Here is a 24,832-nt window from a genome sequence, read left to right as displayed (position 1 = left end):
AATCCATGAGATTACTAACTCCATATGGTTCGGAACCACGAAAGGAGTATCGGGGATGATGGTACGAAGTGAGTCATGGAGTCACATTCGCCCGTATTGGCCTCTACTCGATTCTTATATTGAAAAGCATTCCTGTGATCTCAAAGGCATACAAACAATAATTCAATTCGCTCTAAACTATTATTTAACTAAATTGGTTGAATATTAATGCACACATAATTCTAAAATATTTGTGATCACTTGAATTAATTAACAAGATTAAAAAGGATCCTAAACCGGTTTTCCAAATTATCTTATCAGGCGTGATTTTCAATTACATATTCCCTTTAAACATGCAATATAGTGATCATAAAAATAATAAAAGAATTAACATTAATATTGAAAGCAATTTAATCACAACTCCAACAATATAAAATCGTTAGAAAAATAATAGAAATAAAAGGAACATGATCCTTACTTTGATTCTGTTTGTTTGCAACTACAAAATAATAAACGAGTTATTAACTTCAAGGAAATAATAAAACAATAATTAAATTAAATTAAATTAAGTAGAGTTGATTTGGGGCCAAACCCTCAAACAGTTCTACCTTTCACGCCTTGGCTTAAGGATAGAACCACGAGTAAAGTATGGACTCCTTTGAGTACTTGAAGAAGGAATTTTGAAGTGAAAAGGGTAGGCTAGTGTTTGGGCTAAAGCATAGAAGAGAGAAAAATAAAATTAGAGAATTATCGGTGCCCCCGTACATCAGAAATGAGGGGGTATTTATAGGGAAAATGTGCCGAGGGAGCACACGGAACCCTAAAATAATAAAAACCCTAAAAAAGTATCCCGTGACATGGCAAACTGTACCGTGACACGGGAAGTCCCACCGTCAGACGGCACACTTTCCCGTGACACGGTACATTTTTGGTGTGACGCGGGAAATTTTCAGAAAACGGGAAAGAAAACGCGTTAAGGGTTTACGCGGAAAAGACACGGAATGTCCCATGTCACGGAAGACCTCCCGTGTAATGGGAAATCCCACCGTCAGACGGGAAGGATTCCCGTGACACGGTGGCAGTCTGCCGTGGCGCGGGAATTTCCAGTCTATTTTTCGTCTAAATACATTTTTAACCCTAATTTCATTCGGCATTTTAAGTGCCGATTGATAATTTCGTGCCTTTTCTGACTTATTATTATTTGGGCTAAAATAAGAAAATAATTAAATAAAAATAAATAAAAAGGTTTGGGCCAAAAATAAATAATAAAACAATAAAATAAAAAAGGTTTGGGCTAAAATTAAATAATAAGTTTGGGCTGAAATTAAAACTATGCTTTTACCAAACATCAAGGCTAATCCATGGACTATTCAAAAATATGAATTTAATAAAATACGATTTTTTAAGCACTCTCGGGATTAAATACTGAACCCGACCAATAGTGGCGGTGAAAGGTTGTTCATCATCGGGTTTGGTTTTGGGGAGACATTTTTAGGTGTCTACACAAGTGCCTTGTTTTGCGTAACAAAAATATATCGATTTGTAGGCAACCATTTTTCCTGTAAAAACGAGGCACTTATGTTTTTTTTTTTTTTACCAATCTCGAGCTCAATTTTGGTTTCATAAGAACTAAAATGGCCGCTAAAACCTTGATCGAATATTTTTCAACACGAAAACCGATGAAAAAATTGAATTGAGTTGCTATTTACAATTTATAACAACTTTTAGGCTGTAATTTGCAATTTTTTTAAAATGGCTGTTGTAGGGAATATTTCAAGCACCCCGTACTTGAGCCCCACTGTGATCATACACTTAAGTATGGTGGCGTCCAAAGGGAAGGAAGCTAGAGTAAAAGAGTCGCCAACAAGTTTTAGGAACTTGTAAACCATTCACAAGGTGAAGGTTACACCCCTTCATGATCCATGAGATCGCTAACTTCATAGTGGTCTGGAACCATAACTAGATATTCGAGATGAAGGTACAAATCCAACATAAAAGAAATTGAACCTGCCCTAATAATAGGCCTCTACTTTATTCTTCTCATATTCATGTGCGCTTTCTAACTAACATACAATCATTAGATTAACCCTAAACCTGTTTAATCTATGTTGGTTGAGTTTAATGCACAAATAAATCTATTATTGGCGATCACTTGAATTATAATCATGTTAGCCTAAACAAGATTGCTAATTATCTTATTAAGCGTGATTACAAGTACAAATTCCCTTTAAACATGCATAAAAGGCGTGATCAAGCAATAAAAATAATATGTCAAGCAACATGATAACAATCATCATCATAGAAAACATATTAACAATAAAGCATAATACCATTAGCAAGATCCTAGGCATGATACTAACAAGATTAATAACAAATCCTAGCATGTCACTAAACATTAAAAATCAAAGCTTTAACCCTAACATGACACTAACATGATATTCGAAAGAAATAGGAAGCACCATAAACACATATTAGAAATCTTAATTATAACCCTAAACATGATACTAGGAAGCAATAAAACATCCTAACATGATACTAGGAATCAAAATAATCAAAGCATGATTTCTATATCAAAATAACAATTAAATTACTTACTTGAATGGCTCGTATATCTTTCTAATAACAAAATACACGCGTTAGTAACTTCAAGGAAAATAATAAATCAAACAATTAGTTTAAATAAATAGGGATTTGGGACCGAATCCTCAGAAATTATCAACCTTTCACGTCTAGGGCGAAGACAACTTCGAACTTGGCTTGGTGTGTCTAGAATTTGTGAATGTGGAATTTTGTGAGGAAAGATTTAAAAAAAGAATAGAGAGAGAATAAGCTTCTAGCTTTTAGAGAGAGAAAGGAGAGATAATGATTGTGAATGATTAAAAACGGGGAGATATGATCCCTATTTATACAAAAATAGTCCGAAAACGATAGGAAAGAGTTCGAGTTCCATTTGGAACAAAAGATCTCCTGTCTCGAACGACAGGAGTTAGCGCCAGACGACAAGTATTAGCGCCGGGCGACAGACTCTGTCGTTTGGCGCTGAGACAATTTTTTGCGGATTTTGTTTTTATCATATCTTTTGATCCACAAGTCCAAATAAGTCATATAATATGTCATTGGAATGCTCTTGAAGTCTATTTTCCAAGCAAATTAGAATCAGATTAAAATCTTTTGTAGAATAAAGATATGGTCGAAATAGTGGAAGGGTGTCAGTTTTGGATAAAGTTTCGTATTCCTTTCATATCTTTTTTGTTATAGCTCGGAATTAATATTATAATATATCATTGGAAAGATAATTTCAAGATCTATTCAACCATATAAGATTTTGATAAATATTATAAGGCACAAAAATAATATCTGACCATCTTTGAACATCTTTAATTTTGAATAGAATTAGGATTTTAAAAAAGGAAAATTTGTTCAAAAGGACCACTGAAGTGCCCTCTTTTGTTCAAAAGGACCTATTAAGGAAAAAGTTATTTAAAAGGACCACAAAAGACAATTTGGGTTGTTGAGGAGGACCAAAGCCGATTTTCAGGCAAGTCAACGCCGGACTCCGGCGTTGACCATTACGTGCCAAGCACTTGACTCATTCATTTCACCAAAATTTAATTTTTTTTCCTTTTTCCATATTTTCTCTAATTTTCCAATTAACCCCAATTTAACCCTTTTCAATTTCATTCTCTCTCCTCCTTTATTTCTCTATACTCATCTTGTTTGCCATTGTTAGTGAGGTCAAAGCATCAAGTTAAATGGTTAATGAAATTAACTTCACCACAAGCAGCAAATAAGCACAACATCAACCCACAACATGCTAACCCTCCTCATACTTCACCACCGGCAACAACCAAGCCACAACTCCAACACACCTCCGCACCTCCTCCAAACAGCCCAAACAAATACCTAACGAACCCACAGCCACCTAAACCCACAATGCTTACCAATTATCCTCAATTGTAGTGTGGATGAATTCGTTTGGAAATAAATGTGAATTACGGGTAGAATATAATCAAAGGTTACAGAAATGAGGAGAGAGAATGAAGGGAAATAGGGATAATTGGGGGTTAAGGGGAAAATGGGGGGAAATTGTGGAAAAAGGAAAAAACAAATTTGGTTTATGGTTTAGATTCATGGGTTATGCTTTGAGGAGTGAGAAAGAAGAAGAAAGGGAAAATTTGGGGGTAAAGGGGAAATTTGGGGGAATTGGTGGAAAGAGGGAAAAAAAGGGAAAATAAAAATTTGGCCTCAAAATAATGAAGCACGTGCTTGGCTCGTGATGGTCAACACCTGATTCCGGCGTTGACTTGCTTGAAAATCGGCTTTGGTCCTCCTCAACAACTAAAACTGTCTTTTGTGGTCCTTTTAAACAAATTTTTCCTTAATAGGTTCTTTTGAACAAAAGAGGCCACTCCAGTGGTCCTTTTAAACAAATTTTCCTTTAAAAAAAGAAAAGTTTTAAAAGGGAAAGTTTTATTCAATTTCAAATTCTTTGATCTTATCTTTTCAAAATGGATAATTAAGATCTTCTAGAATCTTATAAAAGCTTCTAATAAATCCTAATTAGTTTAGGAATGAGATTAAACCTTTGGACCCTCTACATGATCATTGAGTTGTATGTAAAATCCGGTTTAGGCCCAATTTAGTATTTTGACCATAACTTCCTCATTATTCATCGAAATTGGGCTTATAATATATATCGTTGGAAAGGTCTTTTCAAGTCCAACTACACCATTATTGGACCCTTATCATGGACCAAACTAAACTGGATTGGACGTTTTCATAAATAGAGTATAAGAAGAAATATTTTCAAAAACAGAAAGAGAGATATTTCAATAAAAACAACCACATTACTAGACTTTTCACACTTTCACTTCGTCTGATAATCAAATGACGTAAAAAGTATTCATCACTGGGTTTGGTTTTGGGGAGACACATTTGGGTGTCTATAACTGCAATTTACAAAAAATACAAGTTTTAAATGGCTACTATTTACAAATCTTTCTTTTATTTTTAATAACTTTTCCTTTATGCTATCTTCCAAACTTTAGTTACATCTTGTTGCTTGGTAGTACTCCCTTTGTCCCTAATTGTTTGTCCCATGTTTATATTCTACGTTCTTAAGTTTTGGTTGAATGAACTGTTGAAAGATAAAAGTGATGAGATACAGTATATTTTGTGAGAGTAAGCTTGATGAATACTATAGACATTTAAGATATGGGGTAATTTTTAAAGATACCTATATTTAAAAATTAGGACAAACAAATAAGAAAAGAGAGTATAAGGAATCATCACATTGCTCTTATTTCATATACTGTGCCAAGGCAATAGGCCTACTTCTAAATTAATGCCCAACAATTTTCAATTAATTAGGTTCTTTGTAAATATAAGTCCAAGTTTGCCCAATAGCATATAGTCCTCTAATTGGTTTAACTTTTGTCATTTTGCAGAACTTAACTAGAAATATACCCATAGGATTATAAATTTTGTCATTTTGCAGAACTTAGGAAATGTTCCTTTCAACTTATTTCAAGCATTTATTCTTTAATAAATTTAAAATAATAAAAATAAAAAAATTCAGATCAAATCAGATCAGAGTAAAAACATTTAGATTAAACCAGATTAGAATTTATAATTATTATTTACTTATTGCTAAATATCGTTAATTGCATATTACAAAAAATTATGAATATTACATATTTTAAAAGTTCATAATGAGACGAATTTAACAAGATTTATTTTGATAATTTTTTATTTATATATTAGTTTTAAAATATAGTCAAAGTTTCGTCAAATTATTAAATCGGGTCAGACGATAAAAATACAGATTAGATCATTAAAATCAGACCAATACTGTAGAATTTTGTAAAACTTTTCATCATCTGCACACATATATACTACTCCCTCCGTTTTTAAATACTTGCTTCATTTCTCCGTGCGCGGAGTTTTAGGAGAAGTTGGAGAAAGTAATAAAATATGGAAGTAGTAGCGCTGGTGGAAGAATAAAAAATTGTAAAAAAACCAAAAGTAGTAGAGAGAATTGAAGGAGAGAGAATATGAAATTAATATTGTTGGATCCACTTGATAATAGAATTTAATTAAATATTATAAAAGTTTTCCAAATAAGGAAATGAAGCAATTATTTAAAAACGATCGAAAAAAAAAAGTGGAGCAAATATATACCACAACACGTCTATACATGCTTTTGTACACCCGTAATCTTTGATCTACATAATTCAAATCAGATTATTAAAATCAGACCAAATCTAACGATACCCGTAGTATATGTGTATGTATGTCTCCCAGTGTCTGTCAAACCCAAATGCTTTATATACTGTACAGATTACAAAGTCAAAAATCCAACATCAACTAATCCACTATTTCATTCAACAACCAAAGTAGCCAAGACCGAGTTTTCAGCAGGCGGTAATGTGCCCCCTCCATCCCCTCCATTATCGTCGCAACCACCAATACCATTGATGTATAGGCCATCACCATCAACAATACCCTTACCATCATCATCACCACCAACAACTACGCCTTATCAAGAACTGATGATTCTATTTGGGGCACTGACTTTGACATCTCTAGGGTCTCTCCTCCTCCCTAACTCATCCCAACGCTACACTCTCTATGCCATGATCGGATTAGGACTGATTTTTCATTGGGCAAGGTCACGCAAGCTAATTCAACAAACACCTAGGCCAAACCTCCTTCCTTTACATATTAGAGAAAACCCAACCTTAAACAACTATCAAAGGCGGATCTTCTATAAAGGTCAACTAGGACCCAAATAATTTTACATTTACTCAATAAAGTTACTATACAAGTACAAGAATAAAAAGAATCTACTAGCCCTGATGAGTTGGCAACATCTCTTTTTTCCGATCATTTGACTTTTTGGCAGTTCAAGGTTTTAGTTAAGACCTTCATCATACTATACTATGGAGATACTTATACTCCCTTTATCTTTAAATAAATAAAATATTTTGACTTTTTTGTCTTATTATATTTATATATAATTCACTTTGACTATTGTTTACATAAAAATAAATATAATTTTGTGGGTACTTGTTGGAATCATCTCAAAACTCTCAATAAATAATTTATTTATACTCCCCCATTTATCCTAGAATAACTTTCACGTTACTTTTTTCACAATTCATATCTTAAGTTTGACTATAGTTTTTTTTATTAACATTATAACAACTTATTCTGCCATACAATATGTTGTTAGATAAGTATTGATAAAGCTTGGTTCGTTGAGGCGGATGCACGATCCGCATGGTGCATCCGCTCCAAAGTACAAAAAGGCGGAATGAACATGCAGGTATATACGAATGTACATGCATATAAAAGAACATAGTGTTCATTTATAATGTACATGGACATATACATAAAAGAACATAGTGTTCATTTATAATGTACATCAGATTTTTGTGCAACAATTTTGTATATTATTTTTGTATAATAATATAATTATTTTTTTTTGTATAATGAAATAGATAAATAGTACTATAATTATTTTTTTTACCATACATTAATTACAAATCATTTCAATTTTTTTTTTTTTTACCAAAAGTTCACTTTCTCTCTCCAAGCAAAACTTCAAACCCAGTTAAATTCCTCAAATCTCAAGCAAAATTTCAAGAAATTCGAAATTTTGACTCCAAAATTGTTCAAGATGACAAATAAAAACGAAATGTAAGACCAAATTCGACATTCATACTTGTTTATTTGACATTCATACTTGTTTATTTTGAGTTTGAGTGTTTGTTTTTTATAAATTTGATTGAAAATTGTAATATTTGATTTTTTTGGGAATTAATTGCGATTTTGATGTTATTTTGTTGTTGCAATGAGAAATAAAATGAAGTTCTTGAAGAAGATCTTTCGATTAATCCATTTTTGAAGAAAAAAGCAAGCAAATAGACAATTTTAGAAAAAGTTGTAGATTCAAATAATGCAATGTACATTAAAGTACAATAAAATGTTCTTTTTTCATATACTTACATGATGCAAATAATACAATGTACATTAAACATGTAACAAACATTATAACATATATGTTCATTAGAATATAATACAATGTACATTATAATACAATAAAATGTACTTTTTTATATGCATACACGGTCATTTATACCAAATGTACATTTACTATATGAATAATGTTCTTTAATATTATCATGTTCTTTACTAATATTACAAATGTTCTTTAGATTTACAAAAAAAACATATAAAACTAGATGTTCTTTATAAAATAGCTATATGTTCTTTATAAAAACAACTATATGTTCTTTACTGAACAACTAAATGTTCATTCTGCCTTTTTTTAAAAGAAAACCAGATGCACCAAGCCTCCACAGAAAAAATTTCAAAGTATTGATATAAAGCTTCATAATATAACTTTTTTTCATTAATATTTACAACTTCCTCCATGTTTTAATAAGTGTTACACTTTGACCGGCACATAGTTTTAGGCAATTTAATTGACTTAATTAAAATAAGAGGTGAGTAGGGTAGTTAGATTATTAAAAATGCAACACCCCACGTGAACATGAGCACGCTAGTAGATATTGTTCTCTCTTGGCCCTAGCTAGCTAGTAAGGATTTGCTTTGGTGTAGGACAAGAAGTCCTACCAAAAGACCTACTAGGTTGAGGACATGAGGTATCAATCCCCATATAATAAAGACTTCGTTCTCCTAAACTTCCTATGTAGGAGAGCCATAGGCACCTTACTTCTCCGATCCCCTCCTTTAAGGAGTCTGCGTCTCGAAGGCACATCAAGACACTAAAATGGGCCCGGGCTCTAATACAGTCCATACCACCTTGACCCCATATTAGGTGGGCCTGTTGGCACGAAATGTGCATTTAGGACAAACAATTGTTCTCACAAACCAACACAAGTCTTTCGACGTATTTTGTCCTCACTCATGCGCACATTGGGAAAACTTCCTAGGAGGTCACCTATCATAAGACTACTCTCAGCCAAACACACTTAACAGAGATGTATCTTAGCATATGAGCTCTCTACAAGAAAGATGGATCTTGTTGGTATGAATAGTATATTAAGTTCCTTTAATGCAATCATGAAGCTAGGGTGGTATTACATACACCTCCACTTGAGAACAGAATTCCCTCATTGCGCTTGGACCCCTAGGAACCCTAGTATTAAGCCTAATGGCCTCTAGTAGCTTTAGTCTTACATCTTGATATTTCCGTATAGTCTTAATAATTTTCCCCTACTAGGTGATTGATATAGGATTTTATCCATGAACGGCACGCGGTCGTAGGGTTGCTATAATATTGTTCTCTATGGGCCCTAGCCCACTAGGATTTGCTTTGGTGCAGTACAAGAAGTTCTACCCAAAAGCCCTCTAGTAGGTTGAGGTATCAACCTAGGATTTGCTTTGGTGCAGGACAAGAAGTTCTACCCAAAATCCCTTTACTAGGTTGAGGTATCAACCCCCATATAATGAAGGCTTCGTTCTCCTCAACTTCTGATAAAAGTGCATATGGCACTCCTACAATATTGATATTTACTCCCTCTATTTTGGAGTACACAACACATTCGTTTTACATCCATTATATAATAATTCAACACTTTCTAATTTGTAATTACACACTTTTATTTTATTACTTCTCTCTCCCACTAATCCCACTTATATAAATATTTTAGAAAAAATTGGTCGCAAGAACACCAATTATGACAAAGGTGCGTGTAATAACACAACCTTTCGAGGGTGCTCTCAATATCACAAACTATGCACTTAGGTGCACTTAACAACATGAATAACATTGGCAAAATTTAGATTTGTTGTGAAAGTAAAATCTTAAATATATTTGATGCCTTTTTGTTTAAATATATTTTTGATTAATTCCATTCTATTTTATTTTCCATCTCATGTAATTAAGTAACCATAAAATTGAATTATTTCAAAAAGTTTTCGCCATTATTTTCTATCGTTTGTTTCTTCAATTATTTTTTTTTTTACATAATTTCATGTGATGATTGATTTAGTTTTCTTTTCCATTATAATTGTAAATGCCGTATGACTTTTAATTAATAAAATAATTTTGCTATAATAATAATAATAATAATAATAATAATATGCCCTTAAAATGAAAATGAATTTAGTTGTGGATATGAGTGAGAATAATAAAATAAATCCAAATAACTCTTGTTCTTACGTGGCCTATACCAACCAATCAGATACTCCCTAACACGTAAATAAAAATACATTAAATTTACCAAACTTAACTTCGCACTTTTAGACTTCTTCAGTCTCCTCCCACGCAAACACTCACACTCACACACAAAACAGAAGAAACAAATCGAGCCAAAAAAAAAAATCATGGCAAAACCAAGCTTAATAGCACTAAATTTAGCAGTGCTAATAATTTTAATATCATTTGCACGAATTTCAGACTGTTTGAAAAAACCAGAATCATCTGCTAGAAAAGAAGACATTCCATTTATCAAATGTCAAGTTTGTCAAAAACTTGCTTCAGAACTTTATTCTCAAGTTCAGAAGAAGAAAGATGCTCAGATCTCACCTAAAAAGGTTGTAACTTTGTGGTTTTTAATTTCTGGATATTATTTATTTTTACTAATTTTGTGAAATTTTTATTGGATTTTTGAAAATAAATTAGTATTATTAATGTTTGTGTTATTGGGGTTTTATTGGATTGCAGATTACTGAGTTTGAGGTTATTGAGATTGTTGAGAATGTATGTAATTTGAAGAAGGAAGAATCTGATTGGATTTTGAAAATCGACATTGTTGAAAAGGGTGATCAATTGGAGGTTAATTTCTAAAAAATTTCAATTATTTATTTTTTGCTTGAATTTGTTTCTTATGATTATTATTAAGTTTAATTTCATTAATTCTTACTGTTATTCTTGAAATTGCGTACTAATCGAATTAAAAATTTAATCTTGTGATATTTGAGGAAAGATTGTGTTATTTTACTTGATGTTTGACAGATTGAGTATTTTCTGTCTTGGGGAATTCTTGGATTATTATTGACTTAAAAATATAATCTTATGATATTTACTGAATGACATTTGTCTTGGGGAGTTCTTGGATTCGGTTAGCAATCTTGGCAATTGTTGATATGTGATTGTTTATTCAAGCAATGTGAAGAGTTAAGTGACTTATGAATGAAGTTTGTCCTGCTTTTACTTGGAGATGTAGTTTTTGAAATCATGAAGTCGTAAATCTTTGCATTGGCGTATCTTCTGAATTCTGAATTTCTCATTTTAGAGATGCTTCTATGTTTCTGATAGCGAGCTCATGACTCACAATGTTCCTAGAGTATATATACTTTACTCTTCATTTTACCTCAAAAGCCTATGTTGAATTATCAACATTCGACATGGATATGGATATGGAAAACTCCATGATGGACCAAAGATGTAAAATTTGTTTGAATAGGCGAGTCTAACATTTGGATACGTAACAAAATCTAACACTGTCACGACAATACCTAAGTCTGAGTAATAAGCTACAGAAATAAGGAAATACTTCAATTTGCATTGATAAAACCTTATTTTTCAATTGCATTGTTAATGTTGCAAGGATAGCTCTAATAAAAAAATTAAATTGTTCCTATTAGAAAAAAGTTTAATGAAGTATTGTTTAGGTCTGTGTGAAAATGACTTTGGGTTGCTGTTTAACCAGTTCCATATATTTTATCTGACAATATACTTCTGCATGCAGTTTTTTTTTTTTTTTTTTTTTTTCCATTTATCCTCTGATATTGTACTGATGGAGTTACCTAATCAGACTATTGTTTCTTAAAACTTCATTGTCATTTGTCAACATCTTCTTTATTGTTAATATATTTTTACACTGTTCTTGTTGGTTTCAGCTGGTTGATCAAGATGTTGAAGGACATTGCAACTCAAAATGTAAGACAATTGAACGGGCATGTCAAGAGGTTAGTCTGTGTCTCAAATCATATTTACTTCCTAGGTTTTTGAGTTTGCCCTTGTAAGCTCTCGATGTTCTGCTTCTATTTCCATTGAAAGATTATTATACTATAGGCAATTATAAAGTTATAATTAGCAGTTAAAAGATAATGAGGAAAATTGCTTATGTCATACTCTGGTGTTGGTATCAATTCAGGTTAAAGTTCATGATTTTGCAATGTCAGTAAATATTTAATTTTACAGGCTACTGAAATGTTCTATAATTTCTTGTTTAATGCAGATTGTCGGGTTTTCTGACACTGATATCGCCGAATATATATATGCTCGGAAACCTCAGCTTGATTCTTTAGTAAATTATCTGTGCAAGGACCTCACTAAAGCATGCAGTAAAAGGCCACCTCCTGTGCCAAAGGTAATATATACACAGGTTAACTATGTCTATGTTCTTTAGTTTGATTTTGATTGATTCTTTCAATTTTGTTAATAAAGATCTTGATTTGAAGGTGTATATTCATTTCCAAAATGTGAGAATTTTTATACTTTGTAGCTCACTATCAGTCCGTAATTTAATGCCTTCATCACCAATGATAAATTCTCTATCATAAGATAGCGTCAAGTACCAGAGAGAGCAACTAAAGTCAAGACTGCATATATACTTGACGTTTATATAGTTAATTTAATCACCATAGCAAAGATCTTCCAAGTCAAAGCTTCTCTGTGTGTGACGTTGAATCTTTATTAACTTTTGTACAGGATAGGGTTCCAGGGGAACCATTTATTCCAAAACCAGAAAAAGAAGCTGAAATGGAAAGAATGATGAGATCGATGCAGGTAAGCCATTCTTTTCTATTTACTCCTTCCATTTTTATTCTAACTCTCGCAAGACCAATAATTTTCTGCATTGTACTATTATAGGGTCTACCAGGAGCACCTGGGATGAAAATGTACTCCAGGGAAGAATTGATGAACATGCAAAACTTAGGCAATGAGAATGTTGATGAGGATGATGATGAAGATGACGACGAAGAAGCACAATTCCGATCCAATTTGGTATGATTATGGTCAATTTATCAGGTTTTTGAAAGTTTAGATTTTTTTCTATTACTATTTCTGTTGTACTGATGTTCAAGTCTGCTGAACCCAGGGAAAAGCTTTCAAGGAGAAGACGAAGAAAAAAGATGACTGGAAGGAAAAAGTCATGAAGCACGTAACTGATACTGGGAAGACACTTAAAACACACGCAAACCGAGTCTCTCATCGGTTAAGAAAATGGTGGAGATCAAAAACAAGTGTGGCATCTAAGAAGAAATCAACAGGCAATAAGGCAGAACTTTAGGACAATTAGCAGTCAGTCGACAGAAACAAGTTATAAGAATTTCACTTTAATATGGATTTTGTATAATGCTTTTCTTTTTTTTTTTTTTTTTCCTTTTTCTTTGTATTATCAGAGGCACAAAAAGGATATTAATTATATTAATTGAGAAAATTAGAATTTTTTTTTGGAGATTCCAAGTGTCATAAAATTATTGAACAAAATGTGATGAGAAATGACTTCCAATAGAATAAATCAGAAATTTATGTTACTCAAACTCTAGCTAAAATTGAATCTCTTTTCTTGAACAATTTATAGGAAATGGTCATGACAATATGAATGACATGCTTGGTTGATAATCTTGATACTAATGGAATTTCCAAATTCCATACATCTATTAATTTCAATTACCATGTTCTATTGAAAATTAGTTAACCACTGGCTCTGAGATCGTGATAAAAGCTAAGAATGTTGATCAACTTAACTTGCTATGCGGAAGTGTTTACAATATACTTCGTATATACTAGTGAGAGTGCTAAACATGATAGAACTCCTATACACCTAAAAGATAATTTTACCAAAAATATATCCACAATATCTACAAAAGCCCTAACTAACATGGCATTTCGGATGAATTTTCATAGCTACTATCTTATCTATGTCCCTATCATGTACTTCGTTACTAGCATGATATACTTCGAATATATAAAGTATGATTCAATATATTGAGAGAAACGTTTTTCTTGTAAGAAAAAGGGTTATTTTTTCCCTAGAAATTTCAATAATAATTTTGATTTGATAGGATATGGTATTTTAGAAACTAATTAATTATAACAAATTTCTAATAAGCAAAAGGGAAAGTGGTCCATACATGAGTAGACAAAATTTGTAAATCTGGTAGCTATGTTGCACTCCAATGTAGAATCATCCCTAAAGGACTATTGCATAATGCTACAATCTACTGATAAATTCAACACAACATAAACACAGATTTAAGTACACTTCCAGTATAATTTGCTCAATAAGTTAAGTATACATCATTCAATGGTAGAATATTGAATGTCAAACAGTGATAAATCGACGTCTTGTGCCCCTATCTTGCACTAAATATAGGTTCTACATCAGGTCTTGGTTGTGATCTTCTTGTGTATTTGAGCAGCAAACCCTCTGAAGAAAGACCTGGCACCTTCAAATCCCTACAAAGTTTCAAAAAACAATTAAAGAAAGAGCAGAAATAGCAGAAACGCAGAAGCATTAAACCACCAACTGCAGCAAAATGAATCACCTTATATAAGGTTCGAGATCCTTCCATTCCCATTTTGGTCTCTCTTTAAAGAGAATTGAGAAACGCTTTGCGGGAGTTGAGGGCAAAGAAGAAACACTAAAAGGATGAATCCAAATTTCCACCCCAATCCTCTCTGTTAAAACTTCACCTTCCAACATCTCAAAACTTGCCTGCATTCCATTAGGAATTTTATTCTTCCATTCCGCCAAAAACTTGTCCTTCTTCACTTTTCCATTATTCAGAATTCTTTTGGCAAAATGTACACAAACCTGTTTCTCATTTAATTTCCACAAAGATACACTGTCCTCCTTATCCACTGTATTTCCGTACACTTTCAAACAGTGGTTGGAAATTTTGGGTGGAAACCCATCTGACTCCATTATACTGACCAATTCATTTTCTGGTAGTGCATCTAAGGACCAATCATTTAACACTGCATTATGCAAAAGCATGTTCAAGACTGAGTCCATGCAATTCTCATCTATAATTCTCCAATACCCGTTGATCTCCAAAGCTTTAAGAGCTTCTAAGCCTGATCTCAGTTCGATATTACTTGCTTGAATCTGTCCAATGAGATCATTCCATCTATATACAGAACTCTGTTCCTCACTCTCCAAAAAAGTTTCCATTTCTGACATCTCCTCAATTGTAAAAGGCTTTTGTGACAGAAGCAATTTCAATTTGTCCAATCTGGGAGCAACCTCAACAAGCTCCAAGTTACCAGAAGCCACCTTCAGCACAGATGCCGAAGCAGGTTGGTCCAAGTTTTGTTCATCACAATCCATAGCATTTTTGGGAAAAGATGACGAGTTTGAAGGAGGGATGAGAAACACGGAATTGGAATTACCCACAAATTTAATCGCGTAAGTCTTTGATTGGGTACAAAACACAGCCTCTTCATCCGGTTCTCCCCTCAGAGAGACTCTAAATATATTAAATAAGCAACAGAGTAATTTATCAGAGAATATCATCAGCAGTCAGCACAAAGCAATGGAACTCAATCAATGGGAAGATTTCAAGGAAATCCTTACCTTTCGCTGAGAACATCAGGAAGAAGCTTTTCATCAAGCTCAAGGAGTAGTAGGTCTTCATGAGGACCAAAATCTGAATGGTAAGCGACAGATATTGAAGACTTTGGCTGAAGATCTAAAATTGCTTCTGCATCTCCACTTTTATCCATTACCAGAAGCACTTGATGTCTTCAGTTGTCCTCACCCTTCTTAAAGATTAATCTCTACAACTACACAGGAGTTGCATGCAACTTACAGCAGAAAGTTTGAATATGCAGTAACACTTTCTCCCCTACTTTCTCATTTGAGTAATTGTGTTGACAGACATCACAAATCGAATTGTTGTTATTATCTGCACTTTAATAGAACTCATTAGGCATTTTACAAAAATTACAACAGTGCAGTTCAACAAACATTTATTACACCCAATGGTCAGTCAATAAAACAAAACAAAAAGTTTCAAACTAATATTGAACAATCAGATCCATTATCAGTCTTTTCTTACACATGATTTCAGTATCTGATCAACAAAAGCTCTTACAACATTCTCTAAAAGGAGGCAGGACTACAGGAGGGACCGCAGGAGTTACTGAAATGGTAAGAGATTATACAATGAGCATAAAAGAACATGCAATGTCTAACGTCACTTTTCAATGTTCAAGGTTCAGATATTAGTATTGAAGACATTTCTATTGTTCTCCACATTTCATTTTGCATAATTCGAGGGTTGATATCATATACAATGTGCTGCTCAATGAATTTAAGGGGTTCAAATGTAGATAACATCTAACTTTTTGGAGCACCACAGCCAACTATTCTAAGCGTAACTAAACATTGACCTTCCCCCATTAGTCTTCCTCATATGTCCACTTTCATTATTAGACACATGCTACCTTTCATTCACACAAGCTCCTAATTCTCCTTTAGCTCAGGTACATCTATAATAACTAGATTACTAATCTAACAAATAAATACGAGCAATGTATTTTTGCTTTGTAGCCTTTCATTTTACCGGTCTACAAAATAGATGTGTCTCAAGTAAAACTAGGTGATACAATCTTGGCTTTTTGATTTTGAAGATCCTTTTCGAAGTGATACATGAAGCATTCAAGGACACACCACAAGCAATACCTCTTTATTAACTCATTTTCATTTTCCTTAATGATTGCTTTCAATCACAAATGCAAAAATATCATTTTATCCGGCACAGAAGCACTAATAGGCTAATGAACAAATCAAAAAGCTACAAAGACGGCATATGCAATCATTACATGCCAAGAAGCCTCATTGATTTTTCACAGTAGTAAATCTAGTAATGATAGAGCCGCTGCAATAAGTCAAGTTCACTGCTCAACGACCGGTAAAATACTAAGTGAAAATTAACGCGAATCCAATAAGTATAGCCTCTTTAATAAATCAAGTTCACCAGCAAAAATATGGAAATAAAACACCAATCAATCACTAATGCGAAACAATCACATTGCCAAATAAGTATGAAATTACACAGTAAAATCAAATAGCCAATAACAAATGCCACAATCTGAACCTCAAAACTAGTCGAATGAGATTACATAGGTAAGATTTTAACACATAGAATGACAAAATGAGATCCTAGAGCTAATTTATCAAATTATGAAACGAAATGAGCAAATATACACCAAGTACAAATACAAGCAATTCAATTAAACCCAAAATTAATTTTTTACATTTAGTCAATTTTCCCACCAAATAAGCAATTCAATTAAACCCAAAATTAATTTTTTACATTTAGTCAATTTTCCCACCAAATAGATACTGATAAAAGCACCCAAAAACTCAAAAATCGAAACAAAATAAAAACCCTAAAGATGATTGACAATACTAGTGATACCAATAAAAGCACCCAGAAATGAAAAATCGACGAAATAAAAATGAAAAAAAGAATCGAGAAAACCTAATTAGCTTACTATATACCTCTAATTATAGCTTATAGTGATGAATCAGATAGAAATAAATTAATTGAAAACCCTAAATCGACAAATGTTAGAAAAAATTGGAGCAAAGAGAAAAAAGGTATGACCTGTAAGTGTATAACAATGGTAGCAAATTCAGGTGACTGCGAAAGCGAAGAGAGAGTCGAGTGACGGTGGTTTTAGTGTATGTTGGCGGGAGTTTATTCAATTATAACCAAAAGAGCGGGTGAAAAGACTGAGAACCTCTTTTTAAACTATATGCATCATGCTTGAGTTCATGACTCCTATATTTTCATTCTTTTTTTTAGCAAAATCCTATAGTATTTTGATTTGTTTCATATATATCTTAAGACTAATTTATATGAAGTATAATATCATAAGAAAAAGAAATGAAAGAAAAGAAAAAGAAAAAAAAACCTTATTATATACTCCCTCTGTCCCAAAATAATTGATTTAGTCGAGTGAGGATTACTCATATAGCACTCATCAATAACATCGAGCAACAACGCAAAACATTAATAGTTTAACACTTTTTTCGTCATATACCCTTGACTTTCTTGTTTATTCACCATATACTATTGGACTTTTTCAAATACACCACATACTCCCCGAGTTTTATGAAAAATGCTCTAGATATCCTTACTGACTAACACCACCCCGGATTTCTTCCCTCACTCTTGAAACCAATTACCCTCCCTTCCCCTACCCACGAAACCACCCTAAATATGCTTTTCTCACCCGCAAAAGATTATACAGACATGATTGTAGAGATTCAAGGTGGTTTTAGGAATTAGAGATGGGAGGGGGTGGTTTTGATGGTGAGAGAAGCAATGATTCTAATGTAGTCTTATGACTTTTGACTACCACAATTTTTAAAAATAGATGGTTGAGATTTATTTTTTTAAGTAGTAATTTTATTAAAAATAATTTTAAATTATTTTAAATATATATTTATCTCCGAGAAATCATTTTTTAATATTTTTGAATTTCTAGAAAAATATATATATTTAAAATAATTAAAAAATAATTTTTATTAAAATTACTAATTAAAAATAAATCAAAAAATAAATAATCTCAACCGTCCATTTTAAAAAATTATGATACTCAAAAGTCATAAGAAAATCTGTAACATTACCCACTAAGGACCCGGGAGAACCAAAAGAAAACAAAGGTTTTTGAGCTCGTTGCCATTCAATTACAAGTAACCGGCATGCCCTTAAGCGGTATTTTTTTAGAGGCAACTAGGGAGAGTAGTAGTAGGGAGTTGCGTTGTTTAACACCGTTTTGAATTGTTCAGGTAATTTAAGTCAGCAAGTAATTTACAAACGAAGTGTTCTTTCAAGGTTGTGAGCGTGTGTGATTGGGGAGGGAGGTAGTCAATGATTGATGCAAAATGAAAAGATTGAAGGCATACATTATCAAAGAATACATCAAATTACCAAAATTTTAGATTTTAGATAGTTATCTAATATTACAACATGACAATTTTTTTTTTTCAGCAGCTAAAATTCAAACTTCAGCTTAACGGGAAAAAGAGCAATGCACGCTATGTCGCAGCCTTCAGCTCTTCTCCACACATTTGCATACCTCTCAATAAAATCAGCCAATTTTCTCTAGCTTTAAAGAGAAATATGGAAGTCTTATTGAGGTCTCAGGATCGTCCATAGGAATTTCTTTCAAACCTTCACAATAAAGACTATTCATTCCCACTATCGCATCTTGTAACACTGTGTCTTTGACACAGCACAATTTTTGCCATTGAATGAATACTCGAGCATAATATCAATGTCACGAGGATTCTTCTTGTTCTGGGAAACAGACATATTTCCGACAATAGACTCTCCTTCACATATTGTAATCTTTTCCTCAAGGTACAAAACTGTCTGCTTCCAGTGAGTATTTCGTGATCTTGGTCCTAAAAACATGGTTTTATTAAAATTAACACTAACCCAACATTCAAATATCATAGCGGTACAAACTTTAGATCAATGATTCTAAATTCAACAATGCAGTCTGAAAGAAAAATGTGTGCTTAAGCTCTGATAAAGCAAACTAACCTGTCGAAAAGCCCATTAATTTATGGCACCTTGTAAATGACACATCAAAATAAGCTACAAGAGCATGGATGTAGTCATTACGCTGAGCCACAAGTTTAAACGGAGCAGTGAAGGAAGCATCACCAGGTGTCATCTTAGATATGTCCATTGTCTGCAAAAATACATGCAGCAATTCAGTAAAGAAATATAGTTACGAGTCTCTCTATCTCAAGACCTAAGAAAATGCAGTTAATAAAAGTCAAAACTGCATTTCGGGGAGAAAAGAAAGTGAACAGACCTTGAGCAGATGGCTATTTGTGACAATTTGATTTTGGTCGACTGTATCAACTAGTGGCTCAAGCATAGCTTGCTTTCTTATACAGCTCATATCAAAACCATAAACATCATTCCAAACTGAAGGCATCATTTGTACAAGTTAGAATAAGAAATGCATAAACATAAAATAAAAACACGCATCAACTTATAGAGAAATTTCCAAGCAGAGCTATTTCAGCTACTATAGCACCAACTATAATTCAAGTAACCAATATGAACATGCCTGGGAAATAAAATAGCAAAGCAGAGCAGATGCTTACACTCAATCTTGTCCTCTTTGTACTCTGCATCCTCAATGGCTGTCAAATAGAGTGAGGCTTTGTCTGGGAAGACGATGCCATTGTCAACCTACAAACATGGAACATGCTGTGAATAATCCATAGAACAGCAAGAACTGAACAAAATATTCAGCTAGAGAATTCCAACAGTAAAGCAACATTCAAGTTAGTCTGATATCATACAACACCACCAAGGAAACCCTCATGGAAGGAGCTGAGAATTGATAATTTTTGAAATGAACATTGACCATGCATTGTGTCGAATGCCACGAGAATTAAAATGCTACACAAGTTTCTCATTGATATACCACATGAAAGGAAAGCATCAACTTAGACAATCTCAATAAAACATAGTTTGAACACAATTCAAAGATATTCATGGGCTTTCTCATCACAGAAATGGTTTGGTAGGAGAACAAGACTGGTGTGTGCTGAAAATTATATGGATGGAAATATCTATCCTCTTATAGATAGCAATTAAAAGATTCTAGATTTCAATTATTATAATGGCTTCAGATTTTAACCCATCTGCGCTCCTAAAATCATTTTCTGACTACATTTTTAAATCAGTGGCTTCAATTCCATTCATATTGCATGGTCATATTCTAATCCATAATGATCAGTAAAATCATGACATTTAAGCCAACTTTCCAAGACACTTAATTTAATATACAGAGTACTATTTAACCTGATAAATCTTATTACTTGTGGTACTATTTAGTGGCAACACTAAACAATAGTAGTGCTATTCAGAAAATACAAGTTCATTTCCAGGATAAACAAATGGTGTTTATCTAGGGGAAAAATTGTAATATCTTGGGGGCTTGCTCTAGTGCTATTCAACCAAACCCAAACCAAGCTTGGGAATAAAAGAAGAGAAAAATGCATAGTTCAATCCACTAAACTTCTGCACAATTACATGTTAAATAAAAGCAATCAAATGCAGACAAAAGGATCAGGGAAGTTTACAATAAATATAGAATCACCTACCAGCCACTTATCACGTGCATAGAGAACTGTATTCAACATGTTTTCATACAATAGAAAGTAGCCCATCCACTCTGACACGATAATATCCACTTTTACAGGAAGTTCAATTTCTTCAATTTTCCCTTTGAGAACAGTGATGACTGCAAAATTAAAACAAGTTAGCATGCATTATGTAAATATGTAGTATAAATAAAAGCAGGTGAAAATAACAAAACACAAGTGCTGCAGTAGTAACATCACCATTAGAGTATCCATTTGTTTCAACAATCTCCTTTGCCATGTCAGCCATGTCAGAGCACTCTACCTGAAATGGAGAGAAAAAATTCTAAGATTTTTGTTGAAAAAACTTGCATCTAATCAGCTAATAATCAAAATAGAAAGCACAATAAAGGCATTGGGTTTTACTGATTCGTCTTTGTAGCATATGTTTTTGTTCCAGTAAATTAGATAAGTAAAATGATAAACTGCAAGTTTTTTTTTTCAGCATTACCCTATACCTTGATCTATCTAATTAACTAATAAGCAGCCACTAGTAGTTTTTTAAACAAAGAGACAGAGATCAGAAGGATCAACATACTGCATAGACATGCTTAGCCCCAGCTTTGGCACAAAAAAGAGACAAGATACCAGTGCCGGCTCCCACGTCAAGAACCACTTTGTCTTTAATAAGAAAGTCATTTTTGTAAATAACATTTTGATATGTCTTGGTCCTCACCACATCCTTTAGCATTTCCTGTAAAGGAAAAAAAAAGTTATGTGAAAACATTCAAAACCCATTAGATAACATAGGCACATCAAAATATGTTCAAACAAGATAAAAGAAGCATGCAATGGTTCTTCTTCAAAATTTCAGCATATTGATGCAATTTCTGTATAAGCATTGGGATCCAACCAGATAGCATATACAACTATACAAGTATATTAAAATTATTTGAATGAATAAAAAATACTGCTGGTAAACAAGGACTTGGCATTGTAATGGATCGGACTTACTTCGTGAATTCCTGCACAGAAAACAAAAAAAAAACAGAGGAATATGTCAAGTAAAAAAGATAACGTTATATCATATAGAGATGAAGAGGATATATGAATGAATATATACAATGCAAGATTCTAAAATGCAGTAATAATTAATAAGTAAAACCAAGAGAACAGGATTTTTCAGCCTCATACGAGATACAACTCGAAGTTAGATATTTTAAAATTTTATGCTTTCACTTTTTTAATCTGGTCTTGTCAGAGGTATCTCAAACTAATGTCAAAATAATACCAAGAACAATAATATGCAGACCTTCTATATAAAAAGCTAATTATACATATTTGAACATAAAACATTAAAACAGTCACAATATAATGCATTTCAAATTTAATTTCCAGCTTAAACTATTTAGACCTAAGAAGAGAGCAAATATGGTGGAAAAATTAAATTTTCGACAGTATACTCGCTATTCGAATACTTTAAGTTTTACATCAATATGTCAATGGTTTCAGTTTTCATTTTAACATATCATATATTCAATACATTCCACTTCCCATCAAACAGATATGCAGAAACCCCATCAAAAATTAAACCCAAAAACAAACCCATCAAAACCCTAATTTGACAACACTCAAATCATAATTAATCAACACAAACGCACAAACAGCCAAAACCCACCAACAAAAAACAACAGAAAATTAAATTAAATTTATAACCAAGAACACAGAGAAAAAATAATGAACAAAAAATTTGAAATTCAATAATTAAAAAAGAAGAAAAGAAGAAAATTTATACCAAAGTGGGAGTAAGAATCAAAGTAATAATCAGCACTAGTCCTCTCATTGGGAAGATTAGAACTTGCTCCAGCTTCATCAATGGCTAATCCATCAACATTCATGCTATCTGGGTTTTCAAAATTGCCATTGTTGGTTGAAGTTGAATGTATTTTGAAGTTCTTGTTATGCCCCATTATAATTGTTTTTAGTGATTTGAAAAGGGTTTTAGGGGCTCTGAATAAAATTGCAGAATAATTAGGGTTTTGGGGTTGAAGTAGAGCTAAGCTGCTAAGTTTAAAGAGTCGAAAGTGGTTTATATAGTATGACATAAATATCTCTGTCAAACAGTGAAACACATCATAGGCCCTTCACAAGAGCTATTGTAGAGGTTTCACCTTTCCATTAGGTTTATACTTTTTTTAAAAATAAAAAAAAATTATCTATCTATAGACTACCTTCCATTTTTTTTAGTTGAAGCCTTGAGGTAATATATGAAATAGAGCATTTCTTGGTCTCTCTTTGGACTCAACTAAGAGTATAGCCAATAGTTGCCCATTTTGGGTGGGCATGAAGAGAGAGAAAAATAAAAAAAAACTTAAAAAATGAAAAAGTTGTACTTTTGGTGAGAAATGGTTCATGACCAGGTCATGGCCATGACCATTTGTTAAGTGTGGGCATTTAGTGGTATTTCGCCACTTGTCCAACAAAGAGAGGAGGTTTAGTTTTTTTTTTTTTTTTTTTCAATTGATGAAGACTCACATGGGAATGGAAGGAAAGGAGAATCAATGCCCACAAATTTGGAGGGCAACCAATGTGAGTGTATGGGCATGGGAGTTGGGCATAAAATGAGGTGGAAGAGAGAGAAAGTAATAAAAAAATATGATGACCACCCTTAGCTTGGACATCCATTGGCTATGCTCTAAGGGCAAAGTAATAATTGTTTCTTGTCTTTGTTGTTTTATCTGAATAAACCTAAAGGACTGGTGGGGCTCACTGCAGGTAAATTAAAAAAAAAAGGAGTAAAAGAGGGAAGAGAGAGAGGTAACAAAAGGTTTTGGAAATTTGAAACAAAAAGGGAAGAGAGAGAATATCCCCATAGAAAAGAAAAGAGAGGAACAAACGAGAAGACTGAGAAAGAAAGTGTGAGAAAGAAGACGGTGGTTAACGAACGGCGAACGGGTGACCGGCGTCCGGCGAAGGAACGACCACTTAATTCCGGCGAATCTCCTCCTTAATTGCAAGTTTTTCTACATGGGTAATTTGGGGGAATTTTAGTAATTTTGTGCAGTTTTGAAGTTAGGGTTTATGGGTAATTTGGGGGAATTTTAGTAATTTTGTGTTCTATTATGCGTGTTATGCGAGTTTATGCTATATAGTTTCGAAGTTTCGAATTTTTTTTTCTGGGTTTAAGTTTTTTATTTTTACTTTGGTTTTGTTTGAGGAAATTCAATTTATCTCCACGATAAACTTGAGCTGTTTATCGGGGGTTTTTTTTGTAACTTCGCTGCAGTTAGTAAGGGTATTCACGTCAATTATCAATTACTAAAGTTTACAGCCGTTTATATCTGTTAACACAAGGTAAATCAAAGGTTAGTTAGATAGGAGAGAAGCTTGGGTAGAGAGGAAAGAGAAAAACAAACTTTAGCAACGATTCAGGCGGCGGCGATTTGGGTGGTGGCGACTGGTGACTTCAACGACATAGGCGGCGGCTACTGGAACGGCGATTGAGGTGGTGCGCGGTAGTGGTACAAGTGTTATTTGAAGTTTTTTTTACCCATTTGATCTTGTTTTAGCGTTATTTTTTTTAAAAAAAAAAATTGATTTATAGAATGTCGCAATCCCATTACTTTTTCAATGAGTAATCAACCTAAAAATTTTGAATTTGAAATTGAGATTAACATCAGAATTTGATAAGATATTAGGAATTTGTTGTAATGCACTAATGCGTTTGCATTGTGTTCAAT

The 24,832-nt window shown here is 33.0% G+C and overlaps 3 protein-coding genes across 3 annotated transcripts; 1 reads left to right on the top strand and 2 right to left on the bottom strand.

Annotated features, from left to right (window-relative positions):
• Nucleotides 1-10,102: 10,102 nt before the first annotated feature.
• On the top strand, nucleotides 10,103-13,479 carry LOC110716647. Its single transcript, XM_021895294.1, has 7 exons — nucleotides 10,103-10,545; nucleotides 10,676-10,786; nucleotides 11,854-11,922; nucleotides 12,195-12,326; nucleotides 12,668-12,745; nucleotides 12,830-12,964; nucleotides 13,059-13,479. Exons 1-7 carry the CDS (start codon nucleotides 10,336-10,338, stop codon nucleotides 13,248-13,250), a joined length of 927 nt encoding a protein of 308 aa, XP_021750986.1. The 5' UTR covers nucleotides 10,103-10,335; the 3' UTR covers nucleotides 13,251-13,479.
• Nucleotides 13,480-14,035: 556 nt separating this feature from the next.
• Nucleotides 14,036-18,208, bottom strand: LOC110716713 (sister chromatid cohesion protein DCC1-like). The gene is made up of 4 exons (XM_021895348.1): nucleotides 17,581-18,208; nucleotides 15,543-15,873; nucleotides 14,512-15,435; nucleotides 14,036-14,422 (listed from the first exon to the last, which is right to left on the bottom strand). Exons 2-4 carry the CDS (start codon nucleotides 15,689-15,691, stop codon nucleotides 14,320-14,322), a joined length of 1,176 nt encoding a protein of 391 aa, XP_021751040.1. The 5' UTR covers nucleotides 15,692-15,873; nucleotides 17,581-18,208; the 3' UTR covers nucleotides 14,036-14,319.
• Nucleotides 18,209-18,856: 648 nt separating this feature from the next.
• On the bottom strand, nucleotides 18,857-23,205 carry LOC110716590 (probable protein arginine N-methyltransferase 1.2). The gene is made up of 9 exons (XM_021895221.1): nucleotides 22,888-23,205; nucleotides 22,107-22,117; nucleotides 21,691-21,846; nucleotides 21,354-21,417; nucleotides 21,114-21,253; nucleotides 20,106-20,193; nucleotides 19,808-19,923; nucleotides 19,531-19,681; nucleotides 18,857-19,388 (listed from the first exon to the last, which is right to left on the bottom strand). Exons 1-9 carry the CDS (start codon nucleotides 23,195-23,197, stop codon nucleotides 19,183-19,185), a joined length of 1,242 nt encoding a protein of 413 aa, XP_021750913.1. The 5' UTR covers nucleotides 23,198-23,205; the 3' UTR covers nucleotides 18,857-19,182.
• Nucleotides 23,206-24,832: the final 1,627 nt, after the last annotated feature.

Source organism: Chenopodium quinoa, unplaced genomic scaffold (genome assembly GCF_001683475.1).
Source record: "Chenopodium quinoa cultivar QQ74 unplaced genomic scaffold, ASM168347v1, whole genome shotgun sequence".
NCBI lineage: Eukaryota > Viridiplantae > Streptophyta > Magnoliopsida > Caryophyllales > Amaranthaceae > Chenopodium > Chenopodium quinoa.
Note: the sequence above shows the minus strand (reverse complement) of the source record. Positions and strands in the feature narration are given on the sequence as shown.

Coding starts and splice junctions, on each gene's coding strand:
- LOC110716647 (XM_021895294.1), top strand. CDS start 10,336: ATGGCAAAACCAAGCTTAATAGCACTAAATTTAGCAGTGCTAATAATT. Junction 10,787..11,853: donor AAAAGGGTGATCAATTGGAG/GTTAATTTCTAA, acceptor TGTTGGTTTCAG/CTGGTTGATCAAGATGTTGA. Junction 12,965..13,058: donor CACAATTCCGATCCAATTTG/GTATGATTATGG, acceptor TGCTGAACCCAG/GGAAAAGCTTTCAAGGAGAA.
- LOC110716713 (XM_021895348.1), bottom strand. CDS start 15,691: ATGGATAAAAGTGGAGATGCAGAAGCAATTTTAGATCTTCAGCCAAAG. Junction 15,436..15,542: donor CCTGATGTTCTCAGCGAAAG/GTAAGGATTTCC, acceptor TAATATATTTAG/AGTCTCTCTGAGGGGAGAAC. Junction 14,423..14,511: donor GATCTCGAACCTTATATAAG/GTGATTCATTTT, acceptor GAAACTTTGTAG/GGATTTGAAGGTGCCAGGTC.
- LOC110716590 (XM_021895221.1), bottom strand. CDS start 23,197: ATGTCATACTATATAAACCACTTTCGACTCTTTAAACTTAGCAGCTTA. Junction 20,194..21,113: donor ATGCACGTGATAAGTGGCTG/GTAGGTGATTCT, acceptor CCATGTTTGTAG/GTTGACAATGGCATCGTCTT. Junction 19,682..19,807: donor CAAATAGCCATCTGCTCAAG/GTCTGTTCACTT, acceptor GTATTTTTGCAG/ACAATGGACATATCTAAGAT.